Genomic DNA, 23,533 nt, shown 5'->3' with positions numbered 1-23,533 from the left:
GCTGATACCACCTCCATGGAGGGGGGCTGGGGCCTGTCCTGACATCAGGTTGGTGTTGCGGATGGGGGGAAATCATTTTTCCCTCTAGCATTCTGAGTTCTTCACTGAGACCCTTATGGGTAAAAGTCACATTAAGAACAGAAAAACAAACCGACATTTATTAACTTGTAACCTCATGTAATATTAAGAGACACCCAGGGGAAAATGAGTAACTCAGAGAAGTGGCTTAGAATTCAGGCTTATATACCATTTTAATAGGGAAAGGAGATGGAGATGTAGGCCTCTCAGGGAAAAGTAAATGAGTTTTAGGAAAGATAACTGGGCACTGAGAAGAACAGATGGGAGGTATGACAGGTTGTGCCAAAGTCCATCTGGATATGGTGTTACTTCTAGTCTCCTGTCCTGTAATAATAGTCAATCTTCTTTGGTTGGTGAAACTCCAGGGGAAGGGATTTATGACAACTGAGTTCATTTTGGGGATCTGTCTTTGGGAAGGTAAGGGGAGTTCAGAGAAAGCCTCTCCTTGCATTTGCTGTTTTTCAAGTGCCTACAGCTCAAAGTAGTTAACATAGGAAAGCAGCATATTTTGGAGTGGCACATCCTGAGTTCTACAGTCATACACTGGGGTGGCATATTCTACCACCCTTCAATATCTATTATACTAGTTCATAGAACAGATAAGAAGAAGGTGAAACGAGACTGGGGCAATGGAGGGGTGACTGGTGGCTCAGTTGGTTGACTCTTGATTTCTACTCAAGTCATGATCCCAGGGCTATGGGATCAAGCCCTGTATTGGGGTCCACACTGCGTGTGGAGCCTGCTTAGGATTCTCTCTTTCTCTCTCTCTGCCTCTCTTCTCCACCAGTGTGTGCACTCTCTCTCTCTCAAAAAAAAAAAAAAAAAAAAGGACTGGGGCAATGTGATGGAGGAAGATACACAAAAAAGTAAGCAATAGCACTTGACAACTGACTGGGTGTTGAGACTAAAGAGAGGCAGCAGCCTCAGGTGACAACTAGGCTTCTGGCAGAAGTAATGCTGTGCATCCAATGGAGAATGTAGGAAAAGAAGGAAAGATGATGAATTAAATTTGGACATGTTCAGATTAAGTTTAGTAGGATACCCTAATACTGATGTACAGATGTCTCGTAGGAAGTTGACTCTCGTTGGAATTTAGGAGTGATGTCAGGGTTCAAGGTAGAAATTTGGGTGTCATCAGCATAAGGTAGGGTATTTGCAGAAAACATGGATATATCTACTGGATTTCTTTGCTCAAACTGACATCATTTTGGATGAGAGAAGGGCAAGGTGAATTTCAAATTGAACACACACAACAGATGTTGTGGACCTAGGTGGAGGTATTTGAATGGATGGATGATTGAATGTACAAAGAGTATAGGTTCATGAAAATCAATAGATGTTCTCTTTACCTCATGACTTGTTTCCAATTTGGCTGTGGAAAGAAAAAAACATGATTACCTCAAAGAGACAAAAAGGCAATATTTGGTTGTAAAACATGGAGGACTTTATTCCTGCTTTTAAAAATCAACAAGTCTTTCATTTTTTAAACCAACTAATTTCAGACCACTTGATGTATATTATTCTCATTAGGTATCAATGACCTAGCAATGACTGACCAACTGCTACGTGCAGCAAATGCAGCCAAGTGACAGACTGGGTACTGTTCAGCAAGCAAACATGTGACTTTGCACATGACCTCGCTTGAGTAAATGTGAGTCTTTAGAATCTTTGCCAAAGACCAAGTGGTTTTAAAAGAAAGAGAGATAGGGGATAGCAGGCATTAACTTATAACACCCATATCTTATATAAATGGTCATGCTATGGTCCCAGGGGCCGCAGAACAGATCAAGACTCCTTAATAATCAATCACAATCCCATCAAGGTAGTGTACCGGGCAGGATGGAAACAAGTCTTCCCCTACTATTGATAGATAATTTTTACTTTGCCAGGGAAAGGTAGCTCTTCATGAATCATAGAGAAAATGCTTAAAAAGCACAGCTGTGGCCCAAAATGGCCAAAATGTTTTCACACCTCACTACAGGCACCAAATAGTCTTGGCAATGCCAAATAAATTTCAAATCCATTTTGTAGTTCAGGAAGGTCATTAGGACTCAGATTCATTATCTGCTGAGACTTTTCCTTGCTTTCCATTTATTATTCTCCTTTGAATGAAACGGAGCTGTAGGAGCAGAGCAGAGACCTCAATTCATTCAACCCTGACACATTATTCGTGTCTACAATTTTGCCATAAATTTGGAGAGAGAGAGAAACGGAAATTGCAAATGCAGAGATTTAAATCCCCTTGTGTAACACTTGTCAGGAAGAGCAGATTGTAAACTGCCTCTTGCAAATATGATATGCATTTGGGCATCAAGCTAATAACTCTGAGCCACAGACTCATTCATTTGTGTGGTGTCTCCCTCCAGAAGTTCTGAAATTGCTTCTGTGCCATTATGTATCTCAGAGCTGTTCGGGTTTAGTAAAAAGATTATAGAGACTATCTGGCTAAGAAAGTTGGTGTCCTTCTCCAATGAGATGGAAATGACAAATTTTTCTGTTTACATCATCAAAGTCTTTACAAACTATGCATTTGGAATACTTGGGTCAGGCTTCTCTGAAGAAAGGAAAAATAAATTTGAATAGTCATCAAATTTGTCTTAGAACCTTATAGTAATATTGATGATGAAGAAATCCGAATCATGCAGACGCCCTCACTCACACTTCTGGCTCTTCTATTGAAAAATAATTTGTATGTTTTATGCTTGAAGTCACTGGCAGGGTCCTATCCCCTTACCTCCCTGATCGGAAGCAACCTTCTTTTGCTTCTTGTTTTGATTGTTAAAAATGTTGTTACAGGAGCCATCCATTAACACATTTTCATTATAAAAATATTTAATTATTACAAATAACACTGGAGTCCCCTTTAATCACTATGCCAAATTCTGAGGTTCTCCTTTACCTTATCACAACCCTTTCCACCCCTGGTTGCAAACATTGTTATAGTTATATGTGTATCTTTCTAGATCTTCTTTAGGGATGTGGGGTGTGTGCTATTTTAGATAAATTTTCTACAAGTGCCATACTACGACTTTCTTTTTGCACTCGATAATACATCTTGGAGATCTGTTAGTGCAGAGGTCTATTCCATCCTGCTATGAACTGAATGTTTGTGTCCCCCCCAAATTCATATGTTTAAGCCTAATCCCAGTGTTTTGGAAATGGGGCTTTGGGAGGTACTTGGGCTGTAAGAGGGGAACCCTCTTACGTGAATGGGACCAATGCCCTTATGAGAAGAGACTCAGAGAGCTTGTTTCTTGGCTCTTTCTTTCTCTGCTCTCTGCCATGTGAGGATCAAATGAGAAGATAGCCATCTGCAAACCAGGAAGTGGGCTCTCTCAAGACAATGGATCTGTTGGCACCCTGATCTTGGACTGCCCAGCTTCCAGAACTGGAGACATAAATGTTTGTGCATTAAGCTACCCAGTCTATGCTGTATTTGTTATACCAGTCCAAAATGACTAAGCCTCATTCTTTTATTCTTTTTAACTGTTGCATATTATTCTATAGCATTGGTATACCGTAGTTAACTTATTTAGGTGGTTTTAATTTTTTAAAGCTTATTTATTTATTTATTTTGAGGGAGAGAGAGAGAGAGAGAGAATGAGCATGGGAGTGGTAGAGGAGCAGAGAAAGAGGAGAGAGAGAATCCCAAGCAGACTCTAGGCTGTCAGTGCAGAGCCTGATGCATGGCTTGAAGTGTGAGATCATGACCTGAGCGAAAATCAAGAGTCAAACACTCAACTGACTGAGCCACCCGGGTGTTCTGGTTTTAATTCTTTTTAAATGTTTATTTATTTTTGGAGAGAGAGATTGTGCAAGTGAGGGGGGAGGTGGTGCAGAGAGAGCAGGAGAGGGAATCCTAAGTAGGCTCCATGATGTCAGCGCAGAGCCCGACATAGGGCTTGATCTCATGAACTGTAAGATCATGTCCTGAGCCAAAACCAAGAGCCAGATGCCTAATTGACTGAGTCACCCAGGGGCCCATTGGTGACTTTAATTTTTCACCATAGTCTACCGTGCCTGACAAAGAGTCTTGACAAATCTCTTCTAGAGTGAATTCTAAGTAAAAAATGTAAATTCCATTCACTTTAATGGAAAAACATTTATATATTTCTAAGCCTCCAAATCATATCCATTTATCCCACAACATCAAATACCATTAAAATGAACACAATTACTTCGATAGTGAACATTTTATAATGTAACTCAACCAGACATTTTCTCATTAATTGGCCTATAATATGGTTGTTTCCATCCTCTCATTCAGTATTTATAGACTTGGATGTATTTGGTCATTCAACAAATAATTACTGAGCACCTACTATGTGCCAAGCACCAGTTTTGGGTGTTGGGAATGTGGTAATAGACAAAAAAAATCTGTGTCTTATGGAATTTACCTCCTAGTGCAAGAGGCAGATAATAGACAAGTAAGATACAAAGGATGTTAGCTAATGATACATCCTATGGGGAAAAAAAAACAAAGGAGGGAAAGGGGATATAAAATATTGGGAAGGCTGCAATTTGACCTGGAGAGACCTTGCTGAGAAGGTTGATTTTAAATAAAGACCTGGAACAGTGAGGGAGGAGCTGGGAGGCTGTCTGGAATGAAAGGATCCTACACATCACTGACGGAGATGCCCTCTAGGACCACGTAATTCTTTCTGACAGAAATGGCCAGTCTTTCTGCCCTGCAGTTCATCATTTGATTTCTTGTCCTTTATCACATTTCCTAGCTGTGGAATATTTTTTTGCAAAGATAGCAAACCAGAGCTTTGCTGCAGAAGTGTCAAAGAAGGCAATCATTGTTTTCAGTGAGAAATGGATGGCTCAATATGAGGTTTATCACATGAGAGAGAATGGGATGTACAGTTTGCCCACCTTCTCTTGGGATCAGAGGCACTGGCAGGAAAAAATGTGGTTAGGCCTCTGACAGGGAGATTTGTGGAACAAATGATCTCTGCCTGGAGCCACAGGATGGGAAGAAAAGAGCCCAGGTGCTGGCTGGAAGAGAACTCAAGCCAAGGGAAAATGTCCCTTTTGTGACTAGGTGTCTGCTTGTCCACGGGCTCTGTCTAGCATTTTATATACTGCCTGGACATAAATCCTAGCGCTTCCAGTTATTAGTTGGATAAACATAGATTCTGTAATCCCTTTGAGCTTTCTTTATCATCTGTAAAATGGGTATGATAGTAGTAGCTACCTCATAAGACTGACATTGGGGATTAAATGAGATCACAGAGGTAAAGTGTCTGGAACATAGTAAGTACTCAATAAATTAGAATGCCACCACTACTACCATCACCACCATCATTTCTTGGGCTTTGTAGAGAACAATACCAAGTTTAGAGACAAGAAGGCATTATTTAGTACATCGTTAAAACATTTATTACTATTTCACAGCACCTGGTACTAAAGATTCAGCTAAACAGCTGCCTAGATGAGTCGGTAATCTTCAGGGCAAGGAAAACATGAAAAAGTCCTGATACTCCAGGCAGATAGTAGAGGGTTAAGGATTTTCAGGAAGGGTGGTGATTTACTAACGAGTTTCCCTGGCACCAGGGAAAGGGGTGGGGGGGGGGGAGAGGAAATAGAGCCATTTTAGACATATGAAAAGCACCTGTGAGACAGGATGCTGGGTTGATGGCCAGGAAGCTGCTTGATGTAAATGTCTGTGAAGTGGTGATGTGGCTACCCTAGGGTGAGAATAATCCAGGGGTGACCTTGTGTGGATTCATTCTCTGTCTCTTCAGTCCCAGTTTGTCCTCAGTTGCACAGAAACAACCAAACCTTTCAGTTACAAATCCACCTCACCGTGCAAGGAGAGCTAAACATGCAAGTGTTCAGAAGTCTCTAAAAATAACAGATTATGTTTCTTTTGTTTGGAGGCTGTGTATAGTACTTCCAGGTGCTAGCTAGTCAGGTCAAACTGCCCTGGGTTTGAATCCTGGCTCTGTTTTACTAGTTGTATAACACTGGATGAATTATATAATGTCTCTGTGTCTCAAGTGTTCTTCTCATTTGGTCAGTGGAGATTGTGATAATATCTACCCGATAGGGGAATTATGGAGATTAAATGGGATAATGCTTACAAAACACTCAGCCCAGTGTCCCGCACATGGTAAATACATGTTAATTATTATTGAAATCTTTTGGATGGACTGTTTTCTGATGAGATAATTGGGAAAAGGATAGCATAAATGTAGAGAAAGGGAAAGGGAAGAAGAGATATAGAAAAGAGAGGCAGGACGTAAAAGCTGATCCTGGAAGAGAGGCCCTAACTAACTGTCAAAAAAAAAAAAAAAAATCCTGAAAAAGAAAAAGGATAAAGATGGCAGGGACTCAAAGGCAGAGGCTTAGCTTTGCTTTTTGCCAAGGCTCCATCCATCTGGCCTTGGCTTCTATGCCGGCATTTTCCTCCAAGAGGCAGCTCTAGAAGCCCGGTGGTGAAACCCAGGGCAGGGAGATAGATCATCTCTGAATCACCCTAAATTCTGTACTCAGTGCAGGCATATAAAAAATGTACATGTTATTCTTCTGCAGTATACAAGTCCTTTGAGACTAATAGAAGGGACAGGCCTGTCAAGTGAGTCAGCAGTGACCAAAGGCAGACGTAATCCCATTGCTTTTTGGCTGACAACTCATGCAGAGGAAAATATTCTCTGATCCACACAAAGGTAAATGTAGCTTAAATCCCAACACAAAACGCTGACTATATTCATCTTCTGTGCCCAGTCGATGATGACCCAAGATGCCAGAAATATCAAAAACACCATTTCTTACTGTCGGGTTGTAATAATTTCATCACCACTAAAGATAAGATGCTCAAAGGGTAGGATAACTCAGATTATTTTGAGATCTAAGCAAAAAAAAAAAAAAAAAAGAAAAAAGAAAAAAGATGAAAAGAATGATGTCTCTCCTCAGATCTGTTTAATAGTGGAAATTGTAGAGGAGCATCTCTTATGGGTGAGCATACAGAAAATGAACATAAACCTGAATAAATTATGGCATATCTAGAAAAATAAAACAAATGGTGAACCACGTGATTTTTTTGTTTTATGTGAAGGGAGGCTGTGGAGGCAAAACTGCAGTTCTAAGATGGGTTTTCAGTGTAATCTCTTCTGATGTGCCTTCACAAACACAGTCATTTCAGAAACCAAGCTGAAGCCTGGATCTAAGTATCAGAACGTAGGACATCCTTTTTAAATTAAAATTTTTTTTCATTAAAAACATTTTTAATGTTTATTTTTGAAGGAGAGAGAGAGACAGCATGGGCAGGGAAGGAGCAGAGAGAGAGGGAGACATAGAATCTAACACAGGCTCTGGGGTATGAGCTGTCCACACAGAGCCTGATTGCAGGGCTGGAACTCAAGAATGGAGAGATCATGACCTGAGCTGAGGTTGAATGCTAAACTGACTGAGCCACCCAGGTGCCCCCAGAATGTAGGGCATCTTTAAGAGGAAGATCAAAGGGCAATTTTTACATTATAAAAATTACCTTGACACTGAAGAGTAATTACACTTACAAAATTAAACATGGATTGCTATCATGTATTATGATCCACCCCATCTGTTCAGCATACACTCTATCATCTATCCATCTAATCTCTCCCTCTTTATTTTTTTAGGAAAGAAGAGAAATAGACTTATTTTGCAGTTTTGCTAAATCACTTCCCTAAGATGTTCTCCCTAGGCCTCTAGGATGGCTTTGACTGAAATCTGCCTGCTCTTGTTTCTAACTTAAGTGCAGCATGGCGGCCCGTGGAGAAGGTGATTTCCCAGATAGAAGAGCTCCTGGTGGGTCAGCTGACTTCTACAAAGCACAGGAAATGCTCTCATTTCTGGGTTCAGACTTCTACCCTACATTTAGCATCTTCCTTTAACCCACTCAGAGCTGGTGCTTCTTCATCCCCTTTGAGCCCTGCTGCTGAGGTCCATGGTTCCTTAGTTGGTGTTGCTGAGGCTGCTGCATACACAGCTCACTCTGGCCACAGCCTCAGCTTGTCACACCATTCACTGAATCACGAGTGTGATGTGCAGCCCAGTGTGAAGCCCAGAGAAAAGACAGAATTCTCTTCTCAGTGGGATAGAATATTTAAGCTTACGCCTCTGCTTTAAGATTTGGGGCTGAATTTTACCCTTTAGAGCTGTATGTATCAATACCCCAAAGCAATTTTTCTTGGACGCATTTTGCTTTGAATTGGAAATATGCTTTTGATGTTTTTTATTTAATAAGGCACAGGCCCAGGACTATATTCATTATTTAGACTGGAACTTAGTTTGCACTTGATGTAAGAAAAAAAACGGGCACATTTGTTCAGGGTAATTGCATAGAGTGAAACGAACCCAATTTATGTAAAGGATTATTGAAGGAATATAAAACTTCCAAAGTCAGCCTGCTAAATCATTCATTCAGTAACTGATTGACATTTGCCCAGATCTGGATCCTGAGCTTTGCTAGGTTTGAAAGCAAAGCAAAGAAGCAATTATTTAAAAGTGATGATGAAAAACAGTATTGAAAGAGAGCAATCCTGGAGGGTGGATATATTTTAAGTGATTATTCTCTGTTAAATGTAATTCACGACCATTGAGCTAGGCCCCAGGAATCATCTGTCTGCCCATGTTTCTCCCTGGCAACCTTTGATATTCCATCATTAAAAGATATGTAAATGCAATGTAAATAATGTCAACCACTTTTGAAAGAATAATTATCTCTTTTATTCTTTTACAGATTTCTATTTCGTTTTACGATTAAAAATTTTGCTATAAACTATATGGGTGAAGTTGGGCTTAAAGCTTATTTCTGGGAATCTAGTTCCTTTGAAAATACTTGTGTCTCTTACATTTCCAGTTAACATCTAAAAAATCCATCTGATGCTAAAAAATCTGATGTGGAGACATTGCAAATCTGATTTTTCCTCCGTTCTATACATAATACCTACAAAATTTATGAAGAGGTAATTGCATTTTCAGCAGTTAATTGTTCTCTAGACTTAATATCAGAAACATTTCAGGCAATCAAAAAACAATAGAAAAAAATCTTTAATTGATTCCTCAGAGAGTTCTTTTCAAGATTGTAAATAATTATTCTTATGTTTTCTATTTGGCTGTTTCAGGAGATACACAAAGTGAAATATGGGACACAAATAAAATGCTAATAAGACATAGGATAATATTAAAATATTCCTACTTTGCCTGTATGGAACACAGGCAGTCTACTCTATCAGGGGAATTAAAGCAAATGTGAAGGATTTTCACCCCTATAAGTACAAGCCTCATTTGCCTTAGAGAGAACCATGGAGTAAGACATCTTGTGACAATGCCTGTCAGGATGCTGACGGGGCTCAGCTGAACCCCCACCCGAATGAGTGTATGGAGCTCAGGAGAAGTGCTCACAGGCAATGCCTCTCCTGGCCCCAGGGTCTTCTGTGCAATCTGTCATGGAACAATCTACCAGTTAGTCAAGCCCCACATCAATATTTTCTGCCCTTTAGAAGCAATGATGGTGTTTTCCACTAGGGAGTGTGATCTGTGTATTTATACAATAGCTTGACTCAGAGTTAAAGATGCAGTCTTGGGGTCTGTTGTGATGAAATCCCTTTAATTTTCTCTTCAGATATTTTCAGGCTTTGTAATTATGCTATCATGTACTTATGGTCACAAAAAAGCCTAATTTAAATGGAATACTCTTTAGTACTGCTGTTTCATATATTTTTTCACCTCATATATAAAGTTGGGGATCAAAAAGCCCACGTAGTGTAGAAAAATACAAGAATACATAGAAGAACAGAACATTAAAAAAAAACACTAGTTTTACCTTGCTCGTCAAATCTTTTAAGGTCTGGGAAATTTATTAGTGTTTTTAAGCATTTGAAGGATTATTGTAAACCCTCTTTTAGAGCATCTATCTAGGGGCGCCTGGCTGGCTCAGTTGGTAGAGCACGCAACTTGATCTCAGGGTTGTGAGTTTGAGCCCCACATTAGGCATAAAGATTACTCAGAGTATCTGCCTTTACTGGGTTGAGATCATGTTCCTCTAATGTGAACACACAGTTGGAGTTCAGCGAAGGCTTGTTTTCAGAATGAATTACTATAAAGAGATACTTACATTTCTCTTTCACTATAATAGGTAATATCTATAAGTAGTGTTATCTTTGCCCATGATATTTATATAACAAAACTAAGTTTAGCATAAGATTTGATTTAAAGTAATACCATAAGAATGGGACATTTAAAGGTGGGAATTTAAAGGATTAAATAAAAAGTCTAGGATTTACCCATGAATTTCTAAATATAGCATGCTTGACCAGGAAACTGGAATTGAATATTGGTGAATCAACTTCAAATGAAAGGAAACTATCAATATAAAGCCGTGTAAACTTAAATTAACAAAGGAAACACAATTATTTGTAAAAACAACCATATGCATTAAGAGAATTCCCTCTCAACTTGCGTTCTCCATACTGTGTGTGCAAAATTGCTTGTAGAGTCCTCAAAAGGGTGTCTGTGGCCAGATGCTCAGAGAACATCTTCCACTGGTATGTAACAAAGCAACATGGCCTGCCTGTTTCTTTCCCTAGATGGGCGGGTGGCCAGGTCACGGCTGTGCTTTCGAACAACTGGTCTGGATGTGTGACGCCTGCAGCACAGGCAACAGCAGCTGGAAGGCGTCCTGGATGTAGGTAGTGCTATTGCAGCCCTGGGAGAAGGGAGAAATGTGGCTCAAGGGTGGTTTTCAGAATTCAACCTTGACAGTTCTTCTAGTTTGATTATGGTCCCTCTTTGCAAACCTCACAATAGTTTACAAGATCTTCCCTTTAATGCTGGTGCTTGAAGCAATTGTAAACACTTTCCTTTGGATAAAATGCATTCAGCTCTTAATTATCTATACTCCTAGAGAGAAGAATTCATTTAACATGAGGCAAGTCATGGACTTGGAGGACTTGGAGGACATCGATATGTGTATATTCATGACCTTGTATGTCCCGTCTTCCCTATTCTTCTCCCAGACCAGCCCCCTGTCCTGAAATAGCACAAAAGCACAGTGTGAAGGAAGCTCTAGTTTGCCCTAGCCCATAGATGAATAAGCAAGAATGGGCTACATAAAGTTAACTGGAGATAGTACTGTGGAATCATTCACGGCAAATCCTTGAATGTATGTGGGTACTTTCCACTCGGTTTGGATATTTGATGTGCCATTCATGTTCTGTGGCATTCTTACATACAGCAGTGGGTAGAGAGGCTAATGTTTCAGGTCACTAAAACATAAGAAAACTCCCACTGGGGAAATAAATAAACACTTGACCTCATATTCTTCATGACTGACATAGTAAATTAATCTGTCGATGGCTTCTGGGTGGCCAGGGGAGACATTTTCTGATTCCATATTCTGCCTCTGACTGCCTGACTTTCCTCTTAGCTGTGTCCTCCAGAACCTGTCCCTATAGCAGCTCGTCCCCTCTGGTTGACTTCATCCCACTGTGTGGCTGTGTCCTAAATGCTAACACTTGATCCCACCACTTTGTTACTTTTGTACCTTGGTAGTTTTCCCTAACAGTAAGGCACAATTCCTACAAATATTATAAATATATAGGTAGCCTTCCCTGACTTGAATTTGGTAATTTCTAAACCCTGCAATTGACAGCTACTTTAGACAACAAAAAACTACTGTATATACATTGCCCATGTTCAAACTTGTTAACACCTGTGGCTTTGGCTGGGTGTCCTGGGGCTATAGATGTGCCAGGTCTTTATAGCTGGGCCCCTAATGGAAGGTTTTCCTCCACCAGCCACAGGTAGAACACAGTGACTACGACTCGAGAATGCGGCCTCCGGGCCCTCCTTTCTTCTCTCTTCCATCACCTCTTCTGGCAAAACCACGGCAGTATCGGGACAGCTTCATATCAGTGTTACAAAGACCTGGTGAGTGGTCTCTGAGGACAGTGCCTCTGGTCACTGAACGGGCAGAGGCCAAAGAGTCAACTTGTCAATATTGCTAGTCTGAAGCGGAGACCTGGCTAAACCAAAGGTTATCGTGAATGGAGAGAAGTGCTCATTTTTACAAAAATCACCATTGAGCAAGAATCCCTTATTGCAGCCAATAATCACAGTGTTAAATCTGGTGTCAAACTTGGCAGCAGAAATGTGCTTCTGCTAAAGGAAACAGCAACAAAAATAATGTGCAAGCTTAGCACTTCTCTTTATAATCAGGAATTCTTGAAAATTAGGTATTGTTGCTTCACCCAAGGGTTTACAGCTGGCTGAGCTACACAAATGTGCTCAAAAGCGACTGTTGATGATAAGATTTAGAATTGGAATAACACTTGCTGCCTGGGAAAAAGACAAACAAAAAAAGTAGCTCTAACATTTGCTTTGATTCAGAAGCACTTTCTCTTTGGGGGCCACTTACCTCTAACAATACACTAGTGATCATGGGGTTAAGGACCTCAGCCTTCTTGTTGCTCTGTGGAATCAAAAGGATAAAATTGACAGATTAGGTGCTCATACTATAAAGCCGGCCACATAAAATCTCATATGCTGGCTTTGTAGAGGGATCTCTTAAAGAGGAAGAAGAGAAGTGAAATGTTTATTCTAGACCAGACTTCACATTTGGTGCTGCTTCTATCTAATCTCATTTAATTTTGACAGAAATCCTGGTAGGTGGGTAGGTAGGTAGGTAGGTACCATGATAACCTTAATGTAAGAATGAGAAAATAGGAATCAGGAGGGTTGAGTAACTTATTTAAGGTCACATAGCTAGAAATTTAAATTCAGACATTTTTAACTATGGAAAGCTTGTAGCATGTCTGGGATTATGGGGAGTTGAGTGAGGCTGAGTTGCCCAAGTATAGAGTCGAATCTTGTCTCTACTTAAAATGTTGGTATTTTTGTTCATCATGATCTTTTTGCATGAATTTTGAGTAAAATATTTTTTTATATTTATTTCTGAGAGAGAGACACACACAGAGAGACAGAGAGAGACAGAGCACGAGTGTGAGAGGGGCAGAGAGAGAGAGGGAAACACAGAATTCAAAGCAGGCTCCAGGCTCTGAGCTTTCAGCATGGAGCCCGACTCTGGGCTCAAACTCACAAACTGCGAGATGATGACCCCAGCCGAAGTCAGACGCTTAACTGACTGAGCCACCCAGGTGCCCCGATTTTTAAAATTTTACATTAAAATATGTATCTAGATGTCTGAAGTTATTTCTTAGTCTTTTTGGGGAGACATGGGGGGGATGAGTTAAGCACCTTATTAGTCTATCCCAGTGCCAACCCAGATCTAGCCTCATTTTCTTTCTTTTAAATGCAACATGGGTCTTTGGTTACAGAGAGTATCTTCCAGATTAGTAGCAAAATTAACACATTCTTAAATATAATTTACAGACATATCTGCAGATTCCAGTTTGCAAAACATGAATATATGTAAAACACAGAAATACAGAGCCTGATATTTAAGTAGGTGTTCAAAAAAAATGAGACCTAGTGTTATTAGTCATTATTTCCACTATCAACAGTCTTCTCTATCTAAATGTTCACTTTACTCTTAGGCAATAAATAAGAGGAAGACAGAGGGCAATCTTAATAGGCTGGTTTTCCTTACTGTATCCAGATGACTTTATGGTAAATGAAAATATATAAGTGAGATAGATCTTTCCAGAGCAGCTCATTCTCATTGACACTACTCTATTGAGGGCAAAGTAATGTCTTTCTGGGGAAACCATAATGGAGTCTTGGGGAAAAACTTTAAAACCCCGGTCATTTTAGTAACTAACCAGAAAATCCATTATGGTATTTGCTTTCATGTTTATTTGATTATCAATAAACCTCTAAAATATAATCAAAACGAGGGCAATAAAATGGCATTGGTTTTCAGAATCAATGAGATGTGCAAGCAATTTAAATGGAGTCTGGAGAGCAATATGCACTCATTAACTTCAAGTTATGAATAATGGCTGTTTTAGAGAACAGAAACTCGATGTAAATGATTCATCTTAGCACAAGATCAGGGGTAGTGTTGGGATGGGATGGCATTTCAGTAAACTCAGCTTTAGCTTTTTCCGTCTCCAAAGTAGTAACATGTGTCTTCTTGATTTCGCGCACACAAACATTTGTACACAGGTACAATATAGGCAAGTGTGTACGTACGTATACATTCAAGTACACCTCCAATAGCTAGAGCCTTGCTACTCAAAATGTACACTGTGGATGAGGAACATTGTTCTTATCTGAGAGCTAATTAGATATGCAGCAACTCAGTCCTCATCCCTGGTCTACTGACTCAGAACCTGCATCTTAAAAAGTTCTCTAGGTGATCTCCCTTCTCATCAAGATTTGAGAAGCACTGTACTGGAAGATGACATGTCAGGGGAAATGGGAGGCAATGCTGTGAATATTACCCACTAATGTAAATAAGTTGAATGTTTAACGTGGATCATATATGACATATAACACACACACACACACACACACACACACACACACACACTCAGACATATACATCCTCATCAGTAGACAGCCATAGAGAAACAAACAGTTGGCCCACTGTCTAACAGGCAGCCATCCAGGAGGTGAGCGATCAATTGAGAGGCCTGGGGGAATTAGTCACCCCTCTAGACCTCAGTTTCTCACCTAGTGAATTGGGGAAAGAGTGAGAAGCTTTGGGTAGCTGAGTCACTGAGGTCATGACATCCTGATTAAGACCTCACAACTCTCTGTAAGTCTGGCAATTACACCAAAGTCCGTGGGTGTTGGTTACTCAGACAACACTGAGGATTTCATCGAGCCCATCATATCAATGATCTTCTGTCTCCCCCTTCGCTCTCTCCACATACAGAAGCTCTTATTGTGGAAGCCCCCAAACTATACAAGTATAAGGGCTGATGTTCTACAAAATAGGAGAAGCAAACCAGATTCCTTGGCAACAGAATGAATGGGTGGTATGTAGTTCATCCCTGATTTATTGAGTCGTTTATAGAAGTATGGGAGACACATCTTCTGACAGTCATTGCCACTTCTTTTGAGAACTGACCTTGGCCTCGGTAGGTAGGAGGGTTGGGGAAAGTGCACCCCAGCAGCCAGGTAGGTCTGCATGATATGATCCTGTCCCCAGTCACTACAGGTGATACCAAATGAACATGTGACCCACACTGATGAGCCTTTCAACATTCTTACCAGGAACCCAGAATCTGAATGGAGAGACATGGGATCTGGGAAATGCTACAATTGAGTCACATTAATGGCAATGCTTTGAAGAGAGAGGGAATATGTATTCCGGTGCTGGGTTCCCACAGCTGCTCACATTCCTCCACGGCCTTTAATAAAGTCCCTTTTCTTTCTTTCTTTCTTTTTTTTTTTTTAAATGTTTTATTTATTTCTAGGAGAGAGACAGCATGAGTAGGGGAGGGTCAGAGAGAGAGGGAGTCACAGACTCTGAAACAGGCTCCAGGCTCTGAGCTGGCAGTCAGCACAGAGCCCGTCGCGGGGCTCGAACCCACGAACCGTGAGATCATGACCTAAGTGAAAGTCGGACACTTAACCGACTAAGCCACCCAGGCGCCCCCAATAAAGTCCCTTTTCTGTCTCGATTATGTACAGCTTGTTTCTGTCACTTTCTGTTATTGGTTGAATTATGTACTCCCAGAAAGATATATTGAAATCCCAACCTCCAGGACATCAGAATGTGACCTAACTTGGAGATAGGGTCATTGAGGATGTAATAAGTTGCGATGAGATCCCACTGGTCATACCCTAATCGAATACGAATGGTGTCCTTATAAGAAGAGAGAAATCTGGACACACACACAGAGGATGACGGGAAGGCAGAGAAAGAGATACTAATTATGCTGCCATGAGCCAAAGCATGCCTGGGGCTACAGCAGCTGGAAAGGCAAGGAAGGCCCCTCCTCTGGCTGCCTCTTGAGAGCGCATGTCCCTGCCAACACCTTGGTTTCAGACTTCCAGCCTCCAGAACTGTGAGACAATAAAGCTCTGTTGTTTAAGCCACCCTGCACATGGTGCCTGTTATGGCAGCCCTGGGAAATGAACACCTTTGCAACCAAAAAACACCCTAACTAAAACAGGTAATAAAATTTGCTGCTTCTCACAGCAAGAATCATCTGCCCTTGAATCCAGGGCCTGAAAAGAAAAAGCAGAAAGGTTAAAGGAGGGACGGGCACCTGGGTGGCTCAGTAGGTTAAGCATCTGACTTTGGCTCAGGTCATGATCTCAAGGTTTGTGAATTCCTGGGTTCAAGCTCTGCCTCAGGCTCTGTGATGATAGCTCAAAGCCTGGAGCCTGCTTTAGATTCTGTCTCCCTCTCTGCCCCTCCCCTGCTCACTTCTGTGTCTCTCTCAAAAATAAACATTAAAAAACATTTTTTTTTAAAAAGGAGAAAATTAAAAAAAAAAGAGAAAGGTTTCCACCTGTCTTCCTGATCCCACTAAGGTAGAGTTACATAATGTGACTGGTTTCTGAAGAAAATAACCAGAAGCCACACCTCCAAACAAACGCTGAACTTTTCAAACTTGTTACCTTGAGAATAGAAACACTTATGCCAACAGGTAAAAATTTTTTTCTTTCGGTTAAAGTTGATGTGTAATAATAAAGAAACTTCTCACTGTGGGTGGCATAAACAGATTCTGAAGGCAATAGTGAGTGCAAACATTCAAAATTATTTTCTTTTTAAAAAAATTTTTTTTGGGGCGCCTGGGTGGCTTAGTTGGTTGAGCATCCAACTTCTGCTTAGGTCATGATCTCGTGGTTCGTGGGTTCGAGCCCCGTGTCGGGCTCTGTGCTGACTGCCAGCTCAGAGCCTGGAGCCTATTTCAGAGTCTGTGTCTCCCTCTCTCTCTGACCCTCCCCTGTTCATGCTGTCTCTCTCTCTCCCCTAGAAATAAATTTAAAAAAAAATTTTTTTTAGTGTTTTTTATTTATTTCTGAGAGAGAGAGACAGCATGAACAGGGGAGGGTCAGAGAGAGCGAAACACAGACTCTGAAACAGGCTCCAGGCTCTGAGCTAGCTGTTAGCACAGAGCCCGGCGTGGGGTTTGAACCCACGAACTGTGAGATCATGACCTGAGGTGAAGTCAGACACTTAACCAACTAAGCCACCCAGGTGCCCCTCAAAATTATTTTCATAGGATAGAAGAGAGAGAGAGAGAGAGTGAGAGAAAGAGAATTGTACATCACAGGTATTAAGCAATGAAAGGAAACTTCATTTGACTTCTTTTCAAGCAAATAGGGAAAATGAGGCCTGAGATGTTTCAAAACCCACCTAATACGTTGTAAGTCAGAGATGGTGGCATCAGGCTAGAACCCAGTGAGACGAGAGCCCTAAGCTGCCTGTTCTGACATAGGGGTTCCTGGCCTGGTTTTAGTAAATATCACAGTGCTGGTTCTGTTTTATGGAGCCAACAAGGCACTGCACTTCTCCCAGCCCCTCATAGATTCGTCTCCCATAAAAGGCAGAAAAAAGATCTATAGGATAAACTTACCCCAACAGTGGTTAAGGAATTTGTAAACTTCTTTGATAAGGAGGCCACTTCTTTACACATTGCAGTAGTTAATCTGCAAGAAAATAAGATATTTGGAGGGATTTTTCATAGATGAAATAATTTAAAAATCAAGACAATTACTGATATTGATACCATATTTCATTTAAAAGAACACACACATGTTTGAAGATGTTCTGTAGAAATGTTCCTTCAATAATCTTTCATGGTTCACAATCACAATTTAATCTAATCCTGGTTTTTCTCTGCATGCAAAATTAATGAATAATCACCTAAATCACCCTATCTCTTTCTCCCTCCCTTCCTCTCTCTCTCCTTTTCCTTCTTCCTCCCTCCCTTCTTTCCTTCCTCCCTCTCTCCTTTCCTTCCTTCTTCCTGTAGACTTCACAACCCAGTGCAGAGCCCAACTCAGAGCTTCAACTCACAGTCCTGAGATCATGACCCAGGCTGAAATCAAGAGTGGGATACTTAACCAACTGAGCCACCCAGGCACCCTCATCCTACCTCATTTTAGAATCAAAAGCATATGCAGGAAAATTTGAGGCTTGAGTTCCATATGTTTTGGAGTATGAGCCTCTTGCCAAGTGGCTTTTCTCCAGCTTTTCGGTCATTTTGAAATAATAATGAGCATTCATTGAAGTACTATGTTAGGTGCTTTTATATGTATAATCATATTGAATCCTCATAGTGGCCTTGTACATTAATATCCCCATTTTATAGATAGTGAAACTGGTGCTTAAGAAGATTAAGTAACTTCTTTTTTTTTTTTTTTTTTACAAATAGTTTATTGTCAAGTTGGTTTCCATATAACACCTAGTGCTCATCCCCCCAAGTGCCCTCCTCCATGCCCATCTCCCCCCTCCCCCCCACATCCATCAGTCCTCAGTTTTTGTCAGCATTCAAGAGTCTCTCATGGTTTGCCTCTCTCCCTTTCCCCCACCATTTCCGCCCTTCTTCTCCCCCTTGTTCCTCCGTCAAGTTCCTCCTAATCCTCCTATACGTGCAAACATATGATATTTGTCCTTCTCTGCCTGACTTATTTCGCTCAGCATAACACCCTCAAGGTCCATCCATGTTGCTACACATGGCCAGATTTCATTGTTTCTCATTGCCATGTAGTATTCCATGGTATAGATAAACCACATCTTCTTGATCCATTCATCTGTTGATGGACACTTAGGCTCTTTCCATGTTTTAGCTATTGTGGAGAGTGCTGCTATGAACATTGGGGTACATGTGCTCCTATGCCTCAGCATTTCTGTATCCCTTGGGTAAATTCCTAGCAGTGCTATTGCTGGGTCATAGGGGAGTTCTATTGTTAGTTTCCTGAGGAACCTCCACACTGTTTTCCAGAGGGGCTGTACCAGTTTACATTCCCACCAACAGTGTAGGAGGGTGCCCGTTTCTCCACATCCTCGCCAGCATCTAGAGTTCTCTGATTTGCTCATTTTAGCCACTCTGACTGGCGTGAGGTGGTATCTCAGTGTGGTTTTGATTTGTATTTCCCTGATGAGGAGGGATGCTGAGCATCGTTTCATGTGTCTGTTGGCCATCTGGATGTCCTCTTTGGAGAAGTGTCTGTTCATGTCTTCTGCCCATTTCTTCACTGGGTTGTTTGTTTTTCGGGCGTGTAGTTTGGTGAGTTCCTTATAGATTCTGGATATTAACCCTTTATCTGATATGTCATTTGCAACTATCTTTTCCCATTCCGTTGGTTGCCTATTAATTTTCTGGGTTGTTTCCTTGGCTGTGCAGAAGCTTTTAATCTTGATGAGGTCCCAACAGTTTATTTTTGCTCTTGATTCCCTTGCTTTTGGGGATGTGTCAAGTAAGAAGTTGCTGCGGTGGAGGTCAAGGAGGTTGTTTCCTGCTTTCTCCTCTAGGGTGTTGATAGTTTCCTGTCTCACGTTCAGGTCCTTTATCCATTTTGAGTTGATTTTTGTGCATGGTGTGAGAAAATGATCTAGTTTCATTCTTCTGCATGTTGCTGTCCAGTTCTCCCAACACCATCTGTTAAAAAGGCTGTCTTTTTTCCATTGGATATTCTTTCCTGCTTTGTCAAAGATCAGTTGGCTGTATACTTTTGGGTCCACTTCTGAGTTCTCAATTCTGTTCCATTGGTCTATGTGTCTGTTTTTGTGCCAATACCATACTGTCTTGAGGATGACAGCTTTGTAGTAGAGGCTGAAGTCTGGGATGGTGATACCTCCCGTTTTGGTTTTATTTTTCAGTATTACTTTGGCTATTCGGGGTCTTTTGTGGTTCCATACAAATTTTTGGATAGTTTGTTCTAGTTTTGAGAAGTATGCTGGTGCAATTTTGATTGGAATTGCATTGAATGTGTAGAGTGCTTTAGGTAGTAATGACATCTTAACTATATTTATTCTTCCTATCCATGAGCATGGAATGTTTTTCCATTTCTTTGTGTCTTCTTCAATTTCCTTCATAAGTTTTCTATAGTTTTCATCATACAGATCTCTTGTATCCTTGGTTAGGTTTATTCCGAGGTATTTTATGGTTTTTTGTGCAATTGTGAAGGGGATCAGTTTCTTGATTTCTCTTTCTGTTGCTTCATCATTGGTGTATAAAAATGCAACCGATTTCTGTACGTTGATTTTGTACCCTGCAACTTGGCTGAATTCTTGGATCAGTTCTAGTAGGCTTCTGGTGGAGTCTGTCGGGTTTTCTATATAGAGTATCATGTCATCTGCGAGGAGTGAAAGTTTGACTTCCTGTTTGCCAATTCTGATGCCTTTGATTTCCTTTTGTTGTCTGATGGCTGATGCTAGGACTTCCAGCACTATGTTAAACAACAGTGGTGAGAGTGGACATCCCTGTTGTGTTCCTGATCTCAGGGGGAAGGCTCTCAGTTTTTCCCCGTTGAGGATAATGTTAGCTGAAGGCTTCTCATAGATGGCTTTGATGATGTTTAAGTAGGTTCCTTCTATCCCAACTTTCTCGAGAGTCTTTATTAAGAAGGGATGCTGTATTTTGTCGAATGCTTTTTCTGCATCTATTGACAGGATCATATGGTTTTTATCTTTTCTTTTATTGATATGATTTATCACAGTAACTTCTTTTTTTAAAGCAGGCTCCACACCCAACATGGATCTTGAACTCATGACCTGGAGATCAAGAGTTGCATGCTCTACTGACTGAGCCAGCCAGCTGCCCTAAGGAGATTAAGTAGCTTGCTTAGGACATGCAGTAATATGTGATAGAGCTGGAATTCAAACTCAGATGTCTCTTGATTTCTTGATTATGTTTTTATTAGGTACCTCATAATAAAGATCCTATAAAATCTGTTTTTAAAGACTTCTATCAAAACTCCAAGTTTATTCTAGCTATTTGACTCCTAAGACTTTACCCCAGGAAAATAATGCTAGACAGGCACAAATATTTAACAAAGCAACGTTTGTCATAACGTCACAGATGATGACAAAAACCAAAAACAATCCAATTAACCTAACAATGTGAGTATTGTTATATCCTTTTATAACTAGTATGTATGACTCTCATGAATAGTAGTTAAAATGCTATTAGAAAAATAGGAACTCCAAGTTAAGACTCTTATGTGTTAAGATCTAGTGAAGTCAGGAGCAGTGAGCTTTGTTTTGATAAACAGGGCTTCTGTCTAAGCTACGTATTTAGGTTTGTTGAGTTATATCTATATGTCTATCATTCCATCCATCCATCAGTCCATCTGTCCATCCATTCAAAACTTATCTGCAGAAAGTGTCAGAAGTAAGGTCCGGGGATAGTCCAGAGCCATTTTGTCTATGGCCTTGGGCAGGTAGGTGGAAAGGCACTTATTATACAGACGAATGTGGAGTCTTATTACCTTTCGCTTGGTGCAGCTTGGTAAGGTTGAGATAATCTGGACTGGAAATCAGAGATGCTAAGAATAAGGTCATGCTATACATACTTGGGGACTTCTGAACACTCTTCCTTTACAAATACCACAAACATAAAATAGCACTTAGATGTTTTCCTCAATAATTTAAACATTTCCTATTTTCCCCTTTCCTCTTCCTTCTATAGACTGAGGTAACTACATATTCTTCCTAAGCTTATTAAGTGCACAAGTGTGTGGTTCTTATATCATCTTTCATTTTCACATGTTCCAATTGGAAAATCTAGACTAGATGACACCTCCTTACAAGTGAGGAGAAATGCTACCAGTAGTATACAGATGCTAATGTTGACTTTTTGGAAGGTTCTTTGACTAAATATTTGCTCCCCCACGTACACCTTGGATCTGTGCTAATTTTCTACACTACAGCATACAGACATGCGCATAAAAGTTAATGGCTCATTTTTCAGCTTTATACCAACTATTTTAATACATGCTCCCTACCAGCTATCTTCATGTGTATATAGTTACTTTTTATTTTACTAGATAAACTAATAACAATAGCTACTATTTGTTGAAGACTATAACATATGACAGCACATATATGCACACACATGCAATCCACAGGAAACTGGCTAGCATCAACAACCATCATTGCCAGAATTCAGAATACGCAGTAAGTCCCTAGGAACTGTGGGGGTGTGTTTGAATATCTTTGTGAAGCTAGCTGAAAAGCTGCATTGAGGTGTTCTTTCCCTATTCTTGTGGTATGTTAAAAGTGCAATTACCCTCAAAGGTCTGTATTGCTAAGACTTTGATCTGTTAAAACAAACGCTTATCCTTGAATGATTTAATGTGTCTTTCCTCACATCTCTTCATAAATAATCCCTAGACTGTCTACTTAATTATTATTATTCTTGTTAACATGGTTCAGCTGAGAATCTTGTGGTTCTTAAGAGAGCCTATTTTTTAAGATGACCACAGAACAGTGGAATTAGTTGACTTGTAATTTGAATCTTTAGTGGCCTACGTGTGTGTATGCCTGCCTGGGTGTGTATCGGAATGGCACATATATGTAAAATTGGAAAAATAAGAATTAAAAGTAATATTTACTTTATCAGAACTTTTGCTTGGTCCTGAGCTGGTTTTTCCTCTTCCTGCCCGTGAAGAACTAACTCTGCTACTTTATGCAGCTGCTCGATGCAACGTGCTGTTACTTCTGCCAGACTTTCGATGGACAGCATGTATACTTCCTGAAATAGATAAACACCAGTAAGAATATTACTCATGGGGCCCAGAAGCTTTGTTGAAAATTCTGTAATGTGGGGCGCCCGGCTGGCTCAGTTGGTGGAGCGTGCGATTCTTGACCTCTGAGTCATGAGTTCAAGCCCCACAATGGGGGGAAGAGTTTACTTAAAACAACAACAACATATATATATATATATATATATATATATATAAATTTATATATATATAAAATTCTGGGGGAAAAATGGACTGAACAGTTTACCCAAAGATCAATGGGTGTACCTGAGACTTTTCTAAGTAGAAAGGCTTCCATAACATGGAGGTGCTGCTGGGTCCCCAGTGACATGGCAACATTTACATCTGTGTCCTTAGTTCTCAGAGCAGTTCTGGGCACACAGCAGGCAGCTGCTCAAAAATGCTTGTGGAAGTGTGGCTGAATAAATCAACCTCACTGGACATGTTTTTTGTTTTTGTTTTTAATTTTTAAAAATATTTATTTATTATTGAGACAGAAACAGAGCATGAGTGTGGGAGGGGCAGAGAGAGAGGGAGACAGAGTCTGTCAGCACAGAGCCCGACACAGGGCTCAAACCCACAAACTGTGAGATCATGACTTGAGCGAAGTCTGATGCTTAACTGACTGAGCCACTCAGGCGCCCCTGGATGTGTTTCTTTATAGTGATTGAATTTAAAAAGTTACTTTCTCTAAAATGAAAATTCAATGTAAAAACTAAGTTATTACAAACATTTTTGAACATAGTCAGGCTATAAATTATGCTCACATAAATTTATTAAACTACAGAATATAAACTGTGGCCATGAAGTTTTTTTCTGGAAAAAGCTTCAA

The 23,533-nt window shown here is 40.4% G+C and overlaps 1 protein-coding gene across 2 annotated transcripts in view; it reads right to left on the bottom strand.

Annotated features, from left to right (window-relative positions):
* Positions 1-7,470: 7,470 nt before the first annotated feature.
* Positions 7,471-23,533, bottom strand: part of FAM114A1 (family with sequence similarity 114 member A1) — a 70,430-nt gene continuing 54,367 nt past the window's right edge. For both annotated transcript variants that reach the window (XM_039227034.1, XM_039227035.1), the window contains 4 exons: positions 22,552-22,691; positions 17,568-17,640; positions 12,485-12,538; positions 7,471-10,774 (listed from right to left, as the gene is read on the bottom strand). In XM_039227034.1, coding sequence (XP_039082965.1) covers positions 10,673-10,774; positions 12,485-12,538; positions 17,568-17,640; positions 22,552-22,691 — 369 coding nt within the window. In that variant the 3' untranslated portion in view covers positions 7,471-10,672. The remainder of the gene's footprint in view (positions 10,775-12,484; positions 12,539-17,567; positions 17,641-22,551; positions 22,692-23,533) is intronic.

The sequence above is a fragment of the Hyaena hyaena genome, unplaced genomic scaffold (genome assembly GCF_003009895.1).
Source record: "Hyaena hyaena isolate Hyena2069 unplaced genomic scaffold, ASM300989v1 scaffold_24, whole genome shotgun sequence".
NCBI lineage: Eukaryota > Metazoa > Chordata > Mammalia > Carnivora > Hyaenidae > Hyaena > Hyaena hyaena.
The sequence above is the reverse complement of the archived record's forward strand: the minus strand, read 5'-3'. Positions and strand labels throughout refer to the sequence as shown.